Here is a 20,286-nt window from a genome sequence, read left to right on the forward strand (position 1 = left end):
TGATTCTGTAAAAGTGGGGAGCATTCGATAATGTTCGATAGTTCTTGTAGCTGATGACGGGATGCAGCAATTAGGCCTTAGAGTTCTCTCCAATAAAAGACACAAAGCAGAGATGTCAGTTAGGGAAGGAGATCAGCTTCTTGCTATGGCAAACTAAGTTCAAGGGTAAGCTACTGGGGAATCCTCAGCCATCCTCAGGCTGGAGGCTTTCTCCTCATCTAATCACCACCCATGTCAGATAGCTCTTTTGCAGTTCTCAGAAAGATATCATGAGTTTTCTGAGATTTGATTGGCTTTAGATTTTTTTTCATATTTGCACATAAGCATTTTTGCTGTCACCATTGTATACTTAATTGCATACATTGGGTTGACTGCATTTTCATTTTCCAAGAGTTTGCTGTCACCTATGGGTGAAATTTGCTTTAATTTCTACAGAAAGATGGGGAAAATTGTTGCACAAATGGAGCCACCTGTCAGTTCTTTCATCCTGGTGATTTTTCAAGAAGGATATACAAAAGTATATCCTGAAGAATGAACATAGACTATTCAGGTGCAAAGCTCTACTGCAAAAAACTTGTCAAATATACAACTCTTCATTTCAGCAAACTATCAAGTGGAAGTTATACAGTAACATAAAGCCTAGAAAGCACACTTATGTAAACTCCGAGACATGTAAATATTCAGAAGTTGAGATTTGAGGAGGTTCAGGAAAGAATGGATTACTCTTTAATTTTCTTTTCACATAAAGCAACCCAAACAAATAATATATTTGTAACGGCATTTTTTAAAGTTTATAAATGGAGAAATTAAGAGATATAGGTTATAAGCTGTGACACTCTTTGAATCACAGTTCCCTCTAATGCAAATTTGGAGGGCATTATATTAGGTAAAATTGCATTATTATTCTTTTGGAAAATAGTATGGACCTGATCCAAATCCTTTTGAAGCCTGGAAGAAGGATGAAAATAATTTCAGGATGAATCTCAGAGTGTATCCATAAACAAAAGCTCAGGTACAGAATTGAAAGAGCTCAGAAATAAATTAACACAGAGATTAAACCCCAGGAAAGCTGAGAGATTTGGTGGACTTTTGACTCTAAAGACATTTTGAAAGATGATCTGTACTCATCTGATCCTTCTCGTGCTTGAGAAAGTGCCCACCTTTGTGCGTTCTCTAGTAAGCAAAGACGATTACAAGAAAAGAACCCCGATTCATAACGGGTTTCTCTTTCAAACAGGAATTGCCTATACGATCATAAATTTGGTTTGGCTGTATCAGCCTGACTGGGTAGAGTTTTCATTTTATAAGCTAGGAACGGAAGCAGAAGGAAATGATGGGCCAAAAGTTACTTCAGTAACAAGGGCAACCAAACTCAGATAGTAAGTCCAGGGCTACAGCCTTAAGCGCTGGTCAATCCAGCCACTGTAAGCAGACTTCTGGTGTCAGAGATAACAGATTACGGCCTCCTGGAGCAACTCAGAGATTTATTTCCATTTCCACTCTCTTGCACATCAATATCTCCTCACATGCTCCCATCCTCTCTGGTGCTTCTCATTCTGTCAAAGCTACATGCCAAAGTGACCTCTTATTTTCTTCTCACTCATTTCTTCCATCCCACAATTGGATCCTCACATTTCAATGATTCAATCAGCTTTAGCACACTGTAAAATGCACTTCTTGTAAAAGTTCCTTGCCTCATTTCCTGGAAAGGTTTCTTAAAAAAAACAAGGAATGGCCATTGAGACAAAAAAGGCAGACAAGGAAGATACAAAGGTTTTATTCTATCAGTTTGCAAGCTAGAGATCCCCACCTCCCAACCCAACTACAAACCTTATAATCTCTTCACAGAAGGGGTTTCTTCACCATCAACACCATCTTTATTTTTGTCTGAAGAATGCCTAGCAGTGCTGACTTAATGAAACAGCAAAAGTTGGTGCTTGCCTTTTACAAAGGGACAGCTATCTCAATACAAACTGCTACTGAAAACAATGCATCCCAGATTTCACTCTTTACAATGCAGGACTCAGTCGTAGAACTCACTGATACAGGATATCATTTGGCTGAGAGCTGAAGAGATTTCAAAAAAGGGAATGGATATTTACAGAATTCTATATAAGTAATGCAAACACCCAAAGCTGCAACAATGGATGCTATTAAAAATAACATCAACAATGTAGGTGTGGTGATAGCAACATCATAGGGTCATGCTATAGGGTCAATTCAGAACAGGCAAAGATTAGGAAAAACTTTTATGGCTATTTTGTTTCATAATTATCTGTAGAAAATTTGTCTCATGATTGCCTGCTGTGTCATAAACACAATGTGCTGGATGCTGGTTCTGTATGACAGTTTCCATACTCTTAATTCAGGAGTTAATTTTAAGGTAAGAAATGAAAGCAAAGCAAATCATTTAAGCCACAAGTCTCTGTGCTTGATATTATTTAAAAATATACATTTCCAGAGCTATAATGCAAACTGGATTTAGACAGCTTAGATCTCCAGATTTAAATTTTTTTATCTATCTGAAAGTGCTTTGAAATGTTTGCACAGAGTTCATTAAATCTTTTGGTATAAAAATGATTCAAAATTCCAAACACTTTATCTTGTACAGTGCTTCAGAAGGTAAAAGGAAATTATTTAGAAGCCAATTGAATGGTGACCTGTATGCTATTTCAGAGCATACATTTCCCAGCTGAAATACAGGGCATGCATATTTCCAAAATGTGCTTCTGCAGATATTTGATAAATGATACATCATACCAAATATTTTATTTCCACAAGTCCTTCTTTATAAGTGATAAATGGCAGTTGAACGATGACTGTCAGTGACTTTAATGTAAAGCTTCCAATGCAGCCTCCACTTCATTTCTTATCCATTTTTTCTCCAGTGAAGCCTGTTGCATTAAACTACTTCTTTTACTCAGAAATTAGTTTTTATTTGATAGAGTGGCAGCATTGCTGCATTTCAACAGGAGGAAGCTATTCCCAAGCCTATATCCACATATGGGTTTTATGCATTTTCCACCTGCCTCCAGAGCAGCTGAGACCTTCCATATAAAATCAACAGCCAAATCCCTCTTAAACTTTATGAAGTCTCTAGTTCAATTATTTATTCTCAGGGCACGGGGATGGAAAGAACGGGAGTAAAATTTGCTCTAGGATATCGTTTTTTTCTGACTTGATGTTTTATATCTATTACTTTTTGTGTTTTAATAAGGGTTTATTGGGGGGAAAAAAAAAAAAAAAAAAAAAAAAAGATATCCTCAGCAGTGGAAGGGTTTTTGTCAAAGACAAAGAGTTTGTTTTTCCTAAAGATAATCAAGACATTATTAGCCTGACTGCCTCTGGAAATGTGTTCCTGAGACACATCCCTTGATGGAGATATCTTATAATTTGCTGTCACTTTATAAATTTTGGTGGTCTGCATTGCCCTGGACTATTCCAGCTGTTTTAGCAGGATACAGACAAAACTTCAGTCTTTCATGTTACACATATTTGATCCACTTACAGTTTGGAAAGTTAACGCTGAAGCCTGAAACTGGCATTGAAGCTGAAATCAAAACTGAAATTTGTAGAAAAGCAATGGTAATTTAGCTAACTAATTTAGGTAGTTTTTCCTAAATCTGTCAAGCAACATAACTGAAAATTTGGGCTTATCTTAGAAAACAGCAAGGGTCAAAAAAAGCCTTGCAATATTTTGAACTCTGCCCTGCAGTAGATCCACTTCAAAGCTGAATGGCATCAAATTCTCAGTTCATGAGAAATTGCACAATTTGGGCAGAATATAAACCAATAGACTGGAAATGCAGGACATAGTCAGGTACAGAAGAGATCAGAGCAGCAGAAAAGGAAGATCAAAGGAGCCAGCCGTACTTACTTGATTTTCTTCATGCTCGCCTATATTAAGGAGACCATCTAACCAGTACAAGTTAGTGAAGGCATAGCCACATACCTCCCCTTCAGCTGGTGATGGCAGCTAATGCTTTACCTCCACGCCCTCCTCCCCTCTGTTTGCTCCCTACACAAGCTCTGCAGAAACAGTTCTGCAGTTTCTTCAGCTGCAGGGCACTCTTCCCAGCACATGGGAACCCCTTACAGGGGATGTGTCTCAACAGGTAGTGCAAAATGAATGATAACAGAAAAATAATTGCCTTTTAGAATTACTTAGTTAAGCAATAGCAAGTAAACTCTGTAGGGATTTTAATGAAGGAAAAGGGAGTTGCTTGACACAGTTTAAAAAGTATGACTTATAGTGATGCAGTATTCAGGGATGGACTAAAGCAGCTCTTGAGACAAAAACGTAGGGTACAGCTGCTGAAAGATGATGCGCATCTTGAATCCCAAAGTGACTACAAGCATCACAAAAAATCAGTGACAGCAAGAACAGCTATTTATGTCTCCATCTGCAGATTAGGACACTACCTATATGTATTCTATACATGCAGACATGCGAATCATAAAATAAGATTTTACACTAGGTTAAATTTTTAGAAAATCTTGTTATTAATCTCAGTTTTGTAAGTTGATATATGTCAAAACCGCATCACTGTACATAAGTATGCCTTGCTTGGAAAAAAAAAAACAAAACAAACCTGGACCAGCAGCTTACTCATTTTACAAGAATTCACTTGTGATTCAGTATAATAGTACTACCATATGCATGAAATATGTGCCCAAGATCAGTTAAGAGCACGGACCGGACAGGTCTGTGGACTTGGAAACATTAGCTGCATATTTTAGTACTAACATGCATTCTTATTAATTGCACAATAAATGGCTGATCCCTGTAACTCTGTGAAAATCACATTCCATATACATTCAATAACCTCTTTTTACAGACAAATTCCCAACCCTAAAAGACTTGGATTTTTCTTTTTAATAGAAACTTTAGATTCTATAGCAAACTGTGTAATTCCTGAAGAACATCTACATAACCCCAAGGTAAGAAAGCACCCATGTATGACATTCTGTTATAATATCCGTTTTCACTCAGGTAATGTGCCAAATTACTTGTTCTGATTCAATGTCAGTGGAGAAAGTCATGGTATAAACAACCCTGCCTTAGGGAAAGGCATAGAAGGCAGCAATTTGCCACTTCCTAATGCAGAGTTTCAAAATATAAGATGGCACTACATAAGATGATTATCTTAAATAGAAGGTGGTTAAAAGTAATACTATATGGTATCCAAGACAAGTTAATGCCTGTGCTAGTTTACTTTTATTCCTATAGTATGTTCACTGAGCAGGCTAAGAAATACAAGGTAGGGATATCGTGGGAGTTTTGTCTAGGAAAGATAGCCTCGATATTCTATGATTAAGTAATTACATTAAGTTTCACCAGCTGACCTCGATTCTTTCTATATGTAAAACACAATGCATAAAAGGGGGGGGAGAGAGAGACTTAAGGAGATCAAATTATGTTCTGTGAATAAATTATCCGAGTAACTCATTCCCCTCTTCTATATAGAAAATCTATAAGCCAATTCTAGATTCCACAAGGGTATTTGTTACTCCATAGCTCTATCAAAGGCTTTGAATCAACAATGTGCACAATTTGCAATCTTTTCACCGTCTATGAGCTTTCTTCCTCAGCAATATCACTGCTTGCTGTTTGTAAAAAAAACTGGATGGACTAAAGCTTCATGCTGAGATGGAACATTGAATTAACTGTTTCCAAGTAGCCCTCGAATGATGCAATGATAAACATATCCCTACTGTATAAGACGAACAAAACTATTGAAACCCTTGTGTTTTCATTCCTTGGAAACTTGAAGGAAAAGTAAAGCTGAAGGAAAGAGCATAGAGCCAGGAAGGAAGCAGGAAAGCAGCATTTGTACAGATGTTGGCCAGAGGATCCAGAAGAGGGTTTATTCCTACGTGATGAGGGTTGAAATGACTGCTTGACTTCTAAGTAGAGTCTGGTTTTGAAATAACCTCCCACCTCAGAGTATTGCTAATGAGAACTAGGGATAAAAAGGTATAGCATCATACCTAGTAAATATTTCTATTGGATTCATACAAAAAAAGAGGAGTCTGCCATATCTATATCATTACAGCCACAGGTGGATGTTTTCCAGCCTCTACCTGTTGGGATGGCTCTGATGTAAGAAAATTATTTTTTTACACCTCCAGGAAATGCCAGAGGGGGAATATCCAGTAACATCTGATCATTTGAGAGCCCCTCAGAGTAAAATTTTAAAAGTTAGGCTTTTTATTTGCTATGAATTTGGCAGTTTTGTCTTAATGTGAAACTGGACAGAGGCACACAGAGATGAATGAGCTGATGTTCTGTAAATCAGGGCCTTGAGTCAGGTCAGATTAACAGAAAGCAGAGCCCTGTGGAAAGACAGGACGGTGATCATTTTTATGTGCCAAGGCACCTCACTCCTGTAATATTTTAGCTACAAAAAACATTTGCTCTGTGACTAAAGTAGAGAGATCTGGTCACAAGCCAGTAAAGGACTGATGTTGCTACCTAGAAGATGATAAACCAGACTGCTACTGTGGCCTGACATGACCAAAGCTGTTGTATATAGACAGGCTGGCCTGGCAACAAGCTTTCAGTCTTGCAAGATCCTTTTGCAAGACCCTTCTGCAAGGGTCAATCCAGTCCTCAGCAGGCTTTGCCTCCATCCACTCCACGTGTCTTGATATCATTCCAAATGCACACGGTCATTTTTGTGTCCTCAAAGCATTATTCATGGGGACTGCAAGACCCTCATTATACTTGCAGTTCCAGAGCATTTTCTGAAACTGAAGAAGGTGCCACCATCTGTATTTCCCCAGTTATCTCAGCATTCTCAAGGGTAGTGAGATTGTGAATTTCTAGTAAAGAAATTACATGGAGCAAATCACAAAAGCAAGGGGTAAACCTGTTTTACTTTCCCTGTGTGAATCTTTGTCAGCCTTCTTTTAATATTAGGGTAATATGACCATACGGAATTACAGCCATGCACTATGAACAACAGTACGGCAAACTGCAGCACTCTCATTACCTTTACAGTGAGCTCTCTGCTCTAGCCAGCAGTTCCTCTGGAGAGTCTTTCATCCCTGACATCTCGTCTGTTTCTCACTCCAGTTTTCTTCTCTGGAGTTTTTTTCCTCTTTAGATAATGCCATTGTATCCCCCTCCAAGCCTGCCCCCTACACTCTCTCATGTTTGTTCATTCACTTTTGCCCTTGCTCTTGCTGAAGGAAGACATCATTTGAGGTCCCAAAACAAGCTGAGTGGTTCTTGTCCCTGTTTGTGTGCATTAGAAGCTTATGTGTGTTCTAACATCTTGTTAAAATGTTAAGACTTCATGGCTCTCTACCCCTCTGGTTGCCATAGGCAGGGTAGAAGCTGAACAGCAGCGTTCAATTAAGCTAATTTAATGTTCTATTGCCTGTCTCAAACAGAAAGGAAAAAAAAAAAACAACACACCCACAACATGCATAGTATGCAAGGCAGGGCAACACATTTGTGCTTGACAGTCTTTCACAAATTGAACAAAATACCATTCAAAATTAGTTTTAAAAGGCAATAGAAAATAGCAAATGGACATTTGGAAATTAGTTTTTACACTTAGTGCTGAAAATATGACTCCTATTATTTCAAAAAATAGCATTCTGTGAAAAGTGGAGTCTGGGTGACAGCATCTTTTAAAGCAGACAATCCTATCAAGCCCTTAGAATAGCAAGCAGCACCGTCCAGTGGCAATTTTTTCCTATTACGTTCTTAATTAAGGCCAATTTACATATTACAGAAGTACCATAGCACCCAAAAGAAGATATTTTTCCTTAAAGCACACATACTCAGAGCAGAGCCAGACTTCTACCAAGATAGATCTAACAATTAGGCAGGCAATAGTCAGTGTAAAATCAATATTCATATTGGATTAATAATACAAAAGCTTTGTTATAACATATCAAGCTGGGATCCAGCTGAGGATTCAGCTTGCTGTTATACTGTATTTTTGTTTGAATTTAAACTTATCCTGTCCCTGTCTTACAGCACTCTTCTTCCTTTACACTTCCTTTGTTGCAGTTACGGCAGGTAAAAAATGACTGTCGTTTATCTAACAGGTGCTGGCTCTGTCCTTTTGGAGCCTCCTCGTTGGTGGCAGTGGCTCTGCTGTATCCAAGTGATAGAAATCCCAGCACCTCAGGGGTACTGATCCAATGCTCCCCATAAGGAACAACTTGTAATTCTCCTGCACAGCTGCTTTAAAATCATTTTGACCCTCTTAAAATGCACGGAGGTCAAAATGCAGAGGTCACACCTTCCTCCTAAATCAGAGAAAGGCAGGGAATGACCGTAAGCCTTGATAGTCCATACTGCTTAATTGCTAGCTCAGTCACAGGCTTTTTTCTCTGGGAGAACATCTAGGGTACTGTTTGGTGGATATTTCACTCTGGGGGACAGGACAGATGGATCCATCCTGTGTCTGGATCCCCTTGATCAACCCAGTCCTCCAACACCTATCTCAGCAGGCTTTGCTGCCTCCATCTGCTCCACATGCCTCGATACCATTCCCAATGCATACCCTCAGTTTATGTCCTCAAAGCATTATTTGTGGGGACTGCAAGACCACCCTCATTATATTGCACATATTCAGCTGGGGGGTGGGAGGGAGAAAAAAAAGAGTAGACTTTTGAACGGTAATGGTGCTTTTGGCTTATGGGGACTTCAAACCAGACCCACAACCATGTGCTGCCCAGGAAGGATGCAGCTTGCCTGCACCAGAGGGAGCTAGATTTTTCTTCAAGCTGAGTTTTTCTACTGGATTTTATGGTTTGGGTTTCACTATGCCGGATTCAGGCTCTGTGCAACCCTAGAGTCACAACATTTATGATTTCTGCCTCAGTCTGGGAAGTTCACTCTCCATGTCCTACCTCTTGGCTCCATTTGTATCTCACTGTAAAATGCTGCAGGTAATCAAGGCAATATCAAGGCAACCTTCTCTTTCCCCTGGTCAGGACCAGTAGTCTCTTAAGAAAGGATAAGTGTGCAGGAGAGCATCCTTGCCCTGCTGGAAGCTGGCCAGCACATGCAGGGGCACTGGCTTTCCCACTATGCCCCGATCTTTGGCTCTTCTGCTCCCTCCCACTCCCAGACAGGAGGGCAGATGAGGGCAAACTTTTATTCTTGCCCAACGAGGTATGGCTCGGACTCTTCACCAAAGAGGATAGATGGTTTGTTCTGATAATCTGCCCCTAATTTTCTGCCAACTCCTACAGCAGTGATTTAATTCCTCTTTATAATTTTTCCTTCCTAGCACAAATGAAAGCAATAGCAGCAGGAATACATTCTCTCCCACAAAGGCCAGAAAAAACAGCAGCTACAATTTTCTTTTTTACACCATCTTTTCCAATAAAGGCTATGGATTTTCTTCTCCCTTTGCTACCAGTCTTTTGGTAGGATATATGTGGAGGTGGGAACACTCTAATCCACACTCTTCTCTGTCTATATTTAAAGACAGATCAATATGAGAATGGATGGGAAGTGAGAAACCATGCTGAGTAAGCTGATCACTAGTTTCTGTGACTTCTCATCTGAAAAATTCTCCCTTAAGATTAGCCTATTGCCATCACTTAGTATTATGTTTCATATACCAGTGAATATGTCTTCTGTTTTCCTATTCCCTCTCTGAGGAATAATTTCCCATGTGCAAATAAATAGCCTCATTACTGGAAATAAGCAAAAACTGGACTGTGTGAGTGTAGACAGTAGTAATAATGAACATCTTATTTCATTTGTAAAAATGCTTCCTGTGAGGAAACACTGGTTCAACCAGCCCACAATGCGAGAAAAATGGTCAGACTGAACCACATAAAACTTTTGCTGTCTGCAGCTTATTTCTGCTGGTTAGATGCTATTAAAAATCACTCTGCTTTGAGTTAAAGAAATTAAGCTTAGGGGATATTTATTCATAATTTAAGCTAGTTAATAATAGAAAAGTACTATGGAGAGAAACTGAAATTCTCCATTTCCACTAAAGTAATACAAATTGTGATTATAAGCCCATACTTCTTGCTAGTAAGAATATGGAGCCTTTAAGGCCAGATCTTGCACTTTCAAGTATTTGTGTTAAGGAGAAATACAGACATGTGAATACTATTCAAGATGTCAGATCATTAAAATGCCATTTGAAAGATCCTGGGAAGATCTTTCTTAGGGCTACCTACAAGACGCGATATGAAACTAAATGATAGCTCCTGTGATAAAACAAGCCCTATGGTGGCTCTCACAGAATTTCCAGTACTTGCTGGTATCACTTTTCTGCCATTTGATGTGCTATTGGTATCTCTTCCATTTTTTTTTTTTTAATTTAATAAAATGAATGTTATTCTGACTTTTCTCCTGACTACATAAAGTGTTTTATAAAATAGCTTTAAAAAGGCCATTACCTTCATATTTGTTTCTGCTGGCTCATTTAAGTATCATAAACAGCTAACACTCTATTTTAACCCACAACACAAAACAAATATATTATTAAAGGAAAATATTGGACAAGTGCACACAATAATTCATTCAAATTAATGAGCTCTGTCCTTTAATAATAAATGTTTAACATTCCTCCTTACATATTCCTAATTAATGCAACTCCAACATAGCTGCAAATATGCAGTTAATAATTACTAATAAGAGCTTTACCAACTCAAGAAACTTTTCTAAATACTAATAAAACTTTATAATATTAACAGACATTTTAAGATACAGATAGGCAGATAGATAGATTTCTTTTCAGGGTAACCAGTGTATTATCCCATTCTCTGTGTATACACATACAGGCAAAAGGTAAGAAATCAAAAATATCTTACTGTATTGCAAAGAGGAAACAATGAGATTTTATCCACACTACTTTTCCTTGACTATGCTGTACCACCAGAAACAATCATACGCCATTGCTTATTGCATGTGAGTGAATGAAGTGTAAATAGTCACTTTAGTTATATACATAGAAAAAGGCTTTGCTGGAGAAAGAGTTGAAATTAAAGACGGCAAAAGACAAAATGCACTCTTAGCTGAATGAACAAAGATGTTTGGAGCAGAAAAGTGTAAAAATTAAATTTTCTAAGATTTTTTTGTTTGATTCCTTTTCTCAAGTTCTCAATCAAAAGAGGCTACATATTTTGAGGATCAAAACTAGAAAAAGCCTATCTTGAAATACATTATGAATTAATTTAGTACAGCATCAGTGTAGAACTCTCAGCACTTTACACCAAATGTCCCTGTAGACCAACGTGAAAACATACTTATAGCCCATCTTACCTATGTTCTTCAATAATCCTGAAGGGTCAGGCAGCAGAGGGGAGATCAACAAAGGTAAACCTGGCACACTTTTTTTTTTTAAACATACGCTTGTTTTAATTTCCTGTGCAGTGCAGCCTTCGAAGAACAAAATGAAATACTTCACTGTTTTCAACAAGTCTATAAAATAGTGTAGATTAGATTAATTCAAAAATACCACAAGCAGCAGAATTTTTTCTCTTTTCTCCTCTGGGAGAAGGGAATGGAACAGAAGACTGAAATGCAAAGAGGGAACTGATCAATATTTGAAGAAAAATCAATTTCAAGAGAATGAATGTCTAGTCACTGAAGGAAAGGATGATTACATGGGGAAAAAAGAAAAAACGCCACAGATTTCACACTGAAAATGTAACTAAGAGATGTCCATCTAAAGAGATTTAAAAGCAATATACCAAAATTTCAAGGGGCAGAGTAGGAATGTGAATTAAGAAAATATTCATATTTGTGGTAAGCATTAAAAAAATCATTAGAAATTAAAGAAAATTTCTTTTACCAGAAACATATTTGTATTTTATTAATGCATAACACATAATCAGTTTCAAAAGAAACAACACTTAAAATAAATGTCTGAAGAAACAAAGTTCAACAGCTTTTCTGAAGAACAAGAACATCCTGAGACAGTAAGTAAGACTTCTCCACCAACAAGGACTGGTATTGACATACAATGACTTCCTAGAAATTTTATGCCAACGTAGAGGCAAACAGCTGCCTCAAAGTAGAATTTAGCCTGTGTCTTTACAGTGGTGCAAGTTTGGAGAAGATGACAGTTTGCAGTAAACGCACTTGGTTTTTCGACTGGAACCTCTTACTTCATCAGCTTTTCCCATCATCTGTATCTGCAGGAGGCAGAAGCTCTTGCAGCCTGTTCTCCTGCATGCTCCCTGGTGACTGAGGTAGCAAAGAGCAAGGGGAGAAGGGGAAGGAAGGATTAAAAGATGAGGACAGTGGGGTTGAAGAGGTTGTGGGCAGAAGAGCTACAGTTCGTGTTTGGGAAAAAGGGCTGTGCAGGAGGAGCAAGACACACGCCTTCAGGTGGCTTTTGTGAGTTGTAATAGATAAAATGTTTCCTCTTTCTTCATCGTGATAAGAAAAGATGTGAAAATATAGCTCTAAAACTTTGTGTGTCCACGCTGTCTGAAGTTGAACCTGTATTGTCAATGATAAAAAATAAAACACAGGAAACTAATAAAGACTGATAAAAGATGGGGAGCAGCAACACTGAAAATGAAAATCCATGAGAGATGACTCCTGCAGCAACACCAATTGATTTCTCTAACAAGGATGACTGCTAATGGAATAGAGAGTGCAATGTGTTGAGAAAGCAGGACTTCGGGCACTGAAGTTATAAATACTGAATATAAGGTAAGCCACTATTACCTATTCTAACAATATTAACATCCATCTCTTGCAAGAGATCCATGAGGGAACCAAACAACAGTCAAGTTTTGTTTCTATGATAGTTATTTCCAGCTTACATATTTATATTTTAAAATTTACTCTGGTTGTAGTATTTGTCATTCCTAATGACGCTATGGAGAAAATAGCTAACGTCAAGACGCAATAGGTGACTTTCCACATTTTAAAATTCAAAAAAGTTTACTTATAAGTATCTATTTCTACCTTTGAATTTGCAGAAATATTTTTTCTGCCAACAACAGAAGTGTTTCCTTGATCTTTTCACAGAAACAATAAGCTAATGAGTTGTTTTAAAGCTTTTACTTAGAAACAACAGGAAAATGCATGCTTTCCTTGGCTTTGCTTTTCAGTTTCAAGCCTTTATTTCCTTTTACACATGAATTGTTCCAAAGCAGCTTTTTAGGATGTAAACATGAAACCACCCTTTACATACATTAAAAACCTCATCTTTTTGCAATTGCTAAAGTTGCATAGTTGGGTTTTTTTGAAAATAAAAGCTGCATATAAAAGTATTAAGATTATTTTGGTGCTGTGCTGCGTGTTTACATATATTTATAGTAAAATCTAGTCCAGTCCTCCTCCACACTTAATATTATACCTTTTTGCTCATTTATAAAGTACATAGATGCATTTTTAGCTTCATAAATAAATCACCATTGCTGAACAACATAATCTAAATGTCTAAAGCATCTGTCATGTTGTGTGCGCCCATTATTGATACTTGATTAGCAAGTGTTCAACTGTCTTACCATTTCCATGGGTAACAGGATGAAAAGCTTAAAATACACAAGAGATGTGGAAGAAAAATGAGCATGCTGGACATATTTACTATGAAGCACCCTGTAGACTTGATTTGATTCACTTCTCTGTTTCATACTACTGTAAATCAGGTTTGATTCAACTTGGAGAATTGATTGACAGTGTTGGCCGATTTTCATTGGGTTTGGTACCTCAAGGCTTTGGAATGATGTTGCAATATATGTTTAAAATTCCCCATCCCTTGACTTCTTCATGTTAACTCAGACTCCATTTCCTCTTTAAATAATACAGTAAGAGAATTTCCAAATGTCACTCATTAAAAAGTGTGTTCAGTTTAACCTTTTAAAAGTACACTAAATTCTTAGCTTGACATGCTTTAGAGAAGGGAATAACCAAAGCTTTTTTTCTTTTACCTTATCTTAAAAAATAATTAACTAACTTAAAAACAGATTTTCTGCACCTTTTATAACCCAGACTTATTTTCAGTCTCACAACTAAACTATAATCCTGTTGAAATATTAAAACACTAATAGGTTCTAATAGAAAAATAATATAAGTCGCCAAAATCAGTTACAATTCAGACCAAATTCCTCGCACATATCTTACTCATGCCATTAGCAACACTGATGGTACAGCAAGGATTCATATACACATTTTAAAAGTATATTATAAAGCCCAAGAAGGAAACCCTTCCTTGTGCTCCACTTACAGTGTAGGGGAAAAATAAAATCAAAGTACAAAACTGGCTTACTTCCAGTATGATCAGCACGTAGACACCTGCTAAGATGATGGATGCAATTGTTACTTGTGCCTCTATATTTGCATGAAGGTATTGATGCTTCATGGAGAGAGGAACACTTCCAGGCTCCTGTAGGAAAGCTCGAATGTTTATGAAGATGGTGCCTCTGGTGAAAGAAAGAGAAGTTTTGCTTATATCTGGAATGAAATACCACTAATTTTATTTATGCATTAATTTTATATTGAGTACTTATAAATATATATATGTGTTACATCTTTACGATTGCAAGCAACTTTTCAAACATTTTCACTCTATCCCTCTAAATAGCATTGCTTGGAAAGTAACTCAAGTACAAACCAGCCTTGTAAATCCATTTAAAAAACAACAAGAAGTCATCCTTTCCTGCCCCTCTGAAACAGGCAGGGACAAATTATTTTTAAAACATTGTCTAGTCCTTCAGAGTCAAGTCTATGTAAACTACTACTTCAATGGATCATTTCTCAGTCTCTTAGCCAACCTGTTTGGTATCTGAAAGGTTCTAGTTGTGATGCTTTGCTGATTTCTTCTCGAACTTAAGGGTAGAGACCAGTTGTATACCACCTGCAAAAGAGTCGTATTTGGCAACATTAATAAAAGCCAGTGAATCATAGAATCATAGAATTGTCAAGGTTGGAAATGACCCTTAAGATCATCGAGTCCAACCGTTAACCTAACACTGCCAAGTCCATCTATACCATGTCCTCGAGCACCGTATCTATCCGTTCTTTAAATACCTCCAGGGATGGAGACTCAACCACTTCCCTGGGCAGCCTGTTCCAGTGCCTGACCACCCTTTCGGTGAAGAAGTTTTTCCTAATGTATAACCTAAACCTCCCCTGGCGCAGCTTGAGGCCATTTCCTCTTGTCCTATCGCTTGTTACTAGGGAGAAGAGACCGAACCCCACCTCGCTACAACCTCCTTTCAGGTAGCTGTAGGGAGCAATAAGGTCTCCCCTCAGCCTCCTCTTCTCCAGACTAAACAACCCCAGCTCCCTCAGCCGCTCCTCATAAGACTTGTGCTCTAGACCCTTCACCAACTTCATTGCCCTCCTCTGGACACGCTCCAGCACCTCCATGTCCTTCTTGTAGTGAGGGGCCCAAAACTGAACACAGGACTCGAGGTGCAGCCTCACCAGTGCCAAGTACAGGGGCACTATCACCTCCCTGGTCCTGCTGGCCACACTATTCTTGATACAGGCCAGGATGCCATTGGCCCTCTTGGCCACCTGAGCACACTGCTCAGGTCATAAAAGCCAGTGAAAGTGATATGTCTCTGATCTAGGGTTTTATTCCTTTTTGTTCTCTCTCGTGTCCATTTAGGAGAATTTTTTGTGGACAGGGCATAACACACACCAGCCTAAAGTAATTCCACCTGATTAGGTATGTTACAGGCACTCAGGTTGGAGCAAACTCATCCTCATTCCCTCACTCAATCAATGAAGTGAGAGGGGTGCTCCAGAGAGGGGATGCCAAATCACACCTTGAGTTGACTATAAGGAACATCTCAGGCAGCTAGACTCAGAGACAACAATATGGTTTGCTCCCAAATACTGCCTGGAAAGAAAATTAACATACATGAGGCACAGACAATGAAAGGCCCAGGAGCAACGTCATACCCTGAGACATTATGAAGAGGACATGGTAGAATTTCAGTAAACAAAATTCCTGTTTGCTGATCTTCTAGCAAAAACAAGCAAAAAATCTTCCAAAAATAAACACTTTCTGAAACTTTGTCCGTTACTACAGACTGATATTCATGCAAGTTTAGCCAAATGTACTCTTTAAATGTAGATATGGTATTATCTCTTTTTTTAAAGACGAGGAACTTAAAAAAAAAACTTCAAATTTGGTTAATTGCAGCCTAAGTCCTAATCCTGTCCTGACCCTGTATGCTACACAGTGCAGAAAAAAAAGCAGCTTAATCAGCCAGCTTGGAACATCTGGCACAGGGAAACATCTGAAGAGCGTACCAGCAGGGAAGGTTGATTTGGCTACCTAGTCCTTTGGTCATGTCAGGACCACCGCTGGTATGCCAGCAGAGGTGGGCTGCTGCAGCCAACTGTGTGTTGGCTGCCCCACAGAAGCACAAAGGCTGCTCGGGGATCACTGCCAGCAGCACAGGTTACAGCAGCCTCCTCATCACAGGGGTGGGTGGTTTAAGAGAGTATCTGCCATTATGGTATTGTTCGCCATGCCGAGGCAGTGGGACTAATCTTTTGCTGTAGACTGTGAGGTTAGGTGTAAGCAGGAATACTGATGGCATTGTTCAGCTATGCTGTCACTGGTAGAGGCAGGCCATCCTGTCATATATACAGAATGGGAAGCAGTTGTTTGTATGTCAATGCTATTTATTAAATGATGAAGCTTATTTTTATTTTTCAGTGATATACAATGACAAGCTGTAAAAGATTCTCCTTCACAGAGTTCTCTGGGAGACAGCAGCAGGAACTTGTTTCAAACAACATCAACAATGAGAAAGCCCTAAGAGAAATAAAGCCAATAAATGTGACACGTTTGAGAAAATAATTTGCAACAAAATGTGAAAATGTATTTCAGTGAGTGCAAAAAGGCACTTTGCACTTTTTTCTTCCTTCTAAGACAGCTTTTGAAATGTTGCCAATTTTAAACACAAGAACTTCCATGCTAAGTATCAGTCAAGGGGCATAAGTTTTGCAACATTTTAATATATGAAGCTAAAGGAGGTCTTATAAAGACAAAAGAAAATGTAACTTTACTCTTATTAGAATAAGTTTTGTAATGCTGACATTGACACACTTCACAGCAGGGAAAAGCACAACCACTTAATCCACACAATGGTGATGGAAATACAAATGATAAAACACATCACAGAAAAAGTGAAAGAAAATTTGAAGACCATCACCTGCTGCTGGCGTCTCCTCCTTGATCCAGCATCTTCAGTCTGGCTGATTTGTACTGCAATGTATTCCTCTGTTCGCTGATCAACTACATCTGCTACAAATGGGCCTCCTATGTCTAACTTCAACAGAGCAGAATCATGAAAATCGGTCAGATTCATAGCTGTGAATAAAGTTGTTAAGGTGTAAATTTCCAGTAAAAATGAGTATAGGCTGTACAAATTCCAGAAAAAAAAAATATAGGTTAGTCAACTTATATTGAAAAATACATTTTTCAGCTAAAATGCTTAAGAAACTATGAAAAGAACAAAACAGATGTCTACTTCCTCACCAAGTACCACAGTTTTGGCCAGGTTTCCTAAGGAAACAGGAGTTATGGGTTCAGAACAAATACATCTATCAATCACTAGAAAGCGACTTTTGAGATCACCGGTGCTTTCAGCTGACACTGTAAACGTAGCAAAGCTCCAAAATAGCATACAGAAATGCACAGAGAGGCAGAGAAGTAAGGCTCTTTAAGTGCTTGTACTAGATGAAAGTGCATCATTAGCTCAGCAATTCTAACATCACAGAATTTGTACTGGGGAAAACACTGTGGAAGCTCCATCCCTGGGGAAAATTAAACCAGAATCAACATCCTATTCATGCCAGAGGATTTGCTTTTTGGTCAAAATTTTACTCACAATTTTTCAAACATCTGAAAGACATGTTTTCAAGCTCCTCTCGGTTGGAATACTCACAGTCTTTCTCCTCCAGCTCCCTTGTCTACTCTTTCTTTCTCTCTTGGATATCTAGCATGAGGTGTGGTCCAACTGCATTCCTAGTCTAATATAATTGAGAAATCAGCCAACCATGATCCACAAATCCATTGGAAGTCTGGCTCTATTAGTCCCAGTACATCTAGGACTATTTAAACTTAGTATTGTGAGAGTCCACTTCTGGCATGAGGAGCATTGAGAAAGAAACATCCCTGTGGATTTGGGGAAGAGGAAAGCCTGAGCTTTTAAACAGTTCACAGTCCGTTTGTTACTATAATAGAACAATATTCTAATTGTTTTATTCCTATCTGTGACCAGATAGGAACCTAAGGCATCGCCAACAAAAAAAAAAATCCTAAGAAGGGAAGAGACTTGATTTTACACATACACAGTCTGTTGAAATCATGCAACTTAATCACATGCTTGAGTATCTCAACTGTTTTAACATCTGACATTTAATTGAGCATACTACAAAGAGTGAATCTGTTGTAGAAAACTGTACAAGATCATACACCTACCAGAAGGATTTTCCTAGAAACATGTTTTGTTGCCCACAGAACTCAGAGATTTTAACAGGAGAATTAAAAACACAGTATAGTTAGAGGGGAGTCAGGGCAGTGCTGTGCTGTGCCCTGCTTCCCAATGAGCCCCAGTAAGGCCATCCATGGTAGACCAGTCTCTAACGGGGAAAGCTTTGTTACATTATGCAGGGGCCCTTCATCTTTAAAAAAGTTGTTGCATCTGTCCACATTCCCAGCAGGAGAACTGGTTCAAGAAGAGAGACATCTCTCACAGTAACCCAAAAAAGACCCTAGTGGATCCACTGGCAGGTAAGCAGCCAATGCATTGCAAAGTAATATAAATGTCACCCCACTTAACATGGCAAGCAGAGCAACCTCCACCAATGTCACTCACATGCCATTCATTAAGAATGAACCTCCCAAGCACCTATTTGCTTAAAGGAATCACACAGGAAAGGATAAAAAGATAACCTCAGATGCAACAGATCAGGAGACCACCTCCAGTCAGGAGAATTTACACACACAGCCCTTAGCAAGCGTAAATACAAATTACAACAGTTCTGGTTCTGAAGGTTTTTAGTGTGATTTGGCATCACAGTTTTTCTGTGTCCTAATTAATACATAATATTAGTCTCAACTGGAACTATAGCTATACTTTTAACTAGAGATAGTAATTATACCTTCTAAAAGGCCTGCTGACCTGAAGTCATTAACCCAATGATTTGGGACACCTCTTGACAGTCTGCCTTTTACTAGGAGTGTAGCCAGTAATTTATGTCTTGAAAAGCTTCAGGTGCATATAATTATGGCAGCTTCCTTTAAAGCAATACTTTTAAAATAAATCCTGTAATTACCTAGATGACACATTCAGGAGCTATTATAAAGGATGCTTAAAATTAAAGGGAGAAAAATTAAATCTTATTTTCAAGAAGAGCAGTTCATTCCTTCTTTTCCTATAAAGATGAGGATACTTAAGAAGTTTTTCCATTCCTTTCTGTAGATTTATAAAACCATCAGAAAGTGCCCTAGCAAAACAGGTTGTCCCTTGATTGCAGGTGGAACTGAATATCATTCACCAGTCTGCATTGAGGCTCTGAAATCCCATCAGAGTTATCTTTCTCCAAACAATATTTAGAGACTCTGTCATAATTCCATTGTTAGACTGCAGCAGATCACAACCTTTATGAAAGACGGACTCAAAATAAACCAGGAGAAAACTTCAGCCACGCTTATATGAATCAAAATGCAATTTTTTTTTATCAAGCTGCTCTTCAGAATATTTTTGTTCTGCCTTATCTTGGTTTTATATCTCCCTTAAATTGCCAAAATGTGATTTCCTCTATATTTTAATCATTCAGATGTGACTAACTTTGGGAAAAACTATCTTTTTACTTCTAATATCCCCTTCTTCTCTGCAGCTTAACCACGCTGGGACTTTTTGTCTTTTCTGAACTTTTTTTGTAATGTGGCCACCAGTGTGTGCCTTTAAAGCAAAAAATCTCCCTGAGATTTACGGCAAGAGCTGTTGTTTTTTATTTCACTTCAGCTAAGCTGCCTCATTTTTATGTAGTTCCATTCTTGAAATTATATTATTGCCGTGAATTATCCTGTCAAGGGATTTGGATTTCTGTATGCATTGTGCACCATTACACTGTGGCTGTCTGTATTTACATCTGGCATCAGATTGGGTCCACTGCTCAAAGCTAAACCAAGAGTTGTTTTTACTGATCTCAGTTTTCTGACTAGCTGCTCCTAGAAGATATTGAAGGGTGTGCGAGAGTCACCTCATGTCACTTTTTACTTTTTTTGTAGCTTATATAGACAACATGATGGAATGGGATGCAGTGGCTAAACATTTAAACTAGTATCCATTCACCACAGTTTA

General features: G+C 38.3%; 1 protein-coding gene across 1 annotated transcript in view; it reads right to left on the reverse strand.

The window, feature by feature from the left end:
* The window catches only part of OCA2 (OCA2 melanosomal transmembrane protein), a gene marked incomplete at both ends in the record, with an annotated part of 181,872 nt that overhangs the window by 125,339 nt on the left and 36,247 nt on the right, over positions 1-20,286 (reverse strand). Inside the window, 3 exons of the mRNA XM_082333762.1 lie at positions 14,220-14,373; positions 14,725-14,807; positions 17,128-17,285. Coding sequence (XP_082189888.1) covers positions 14,220-14,373; positions 14,725-14,807; positions 17,128-17,285 — 395 coding nt within the window. The remainder of the gene's footprint in view (positions 1-14,219; positions 14,374-14,724; positions 14,808-17,127; positions 17,286-20,286) is intronic.

The sequence above is a fragment of the Platalea leucorodia genome, assembly GCF_965183815.1.
Source record: "Platalea leucorodia genome assembly, chromosome: 2".
NCBI classification, from domain to species: Eukaryota; Metazoa; Chordata; class Aves; order Pelecaniformes; family Threskiornithidae; genus Platalea; species Platalea leucorodia.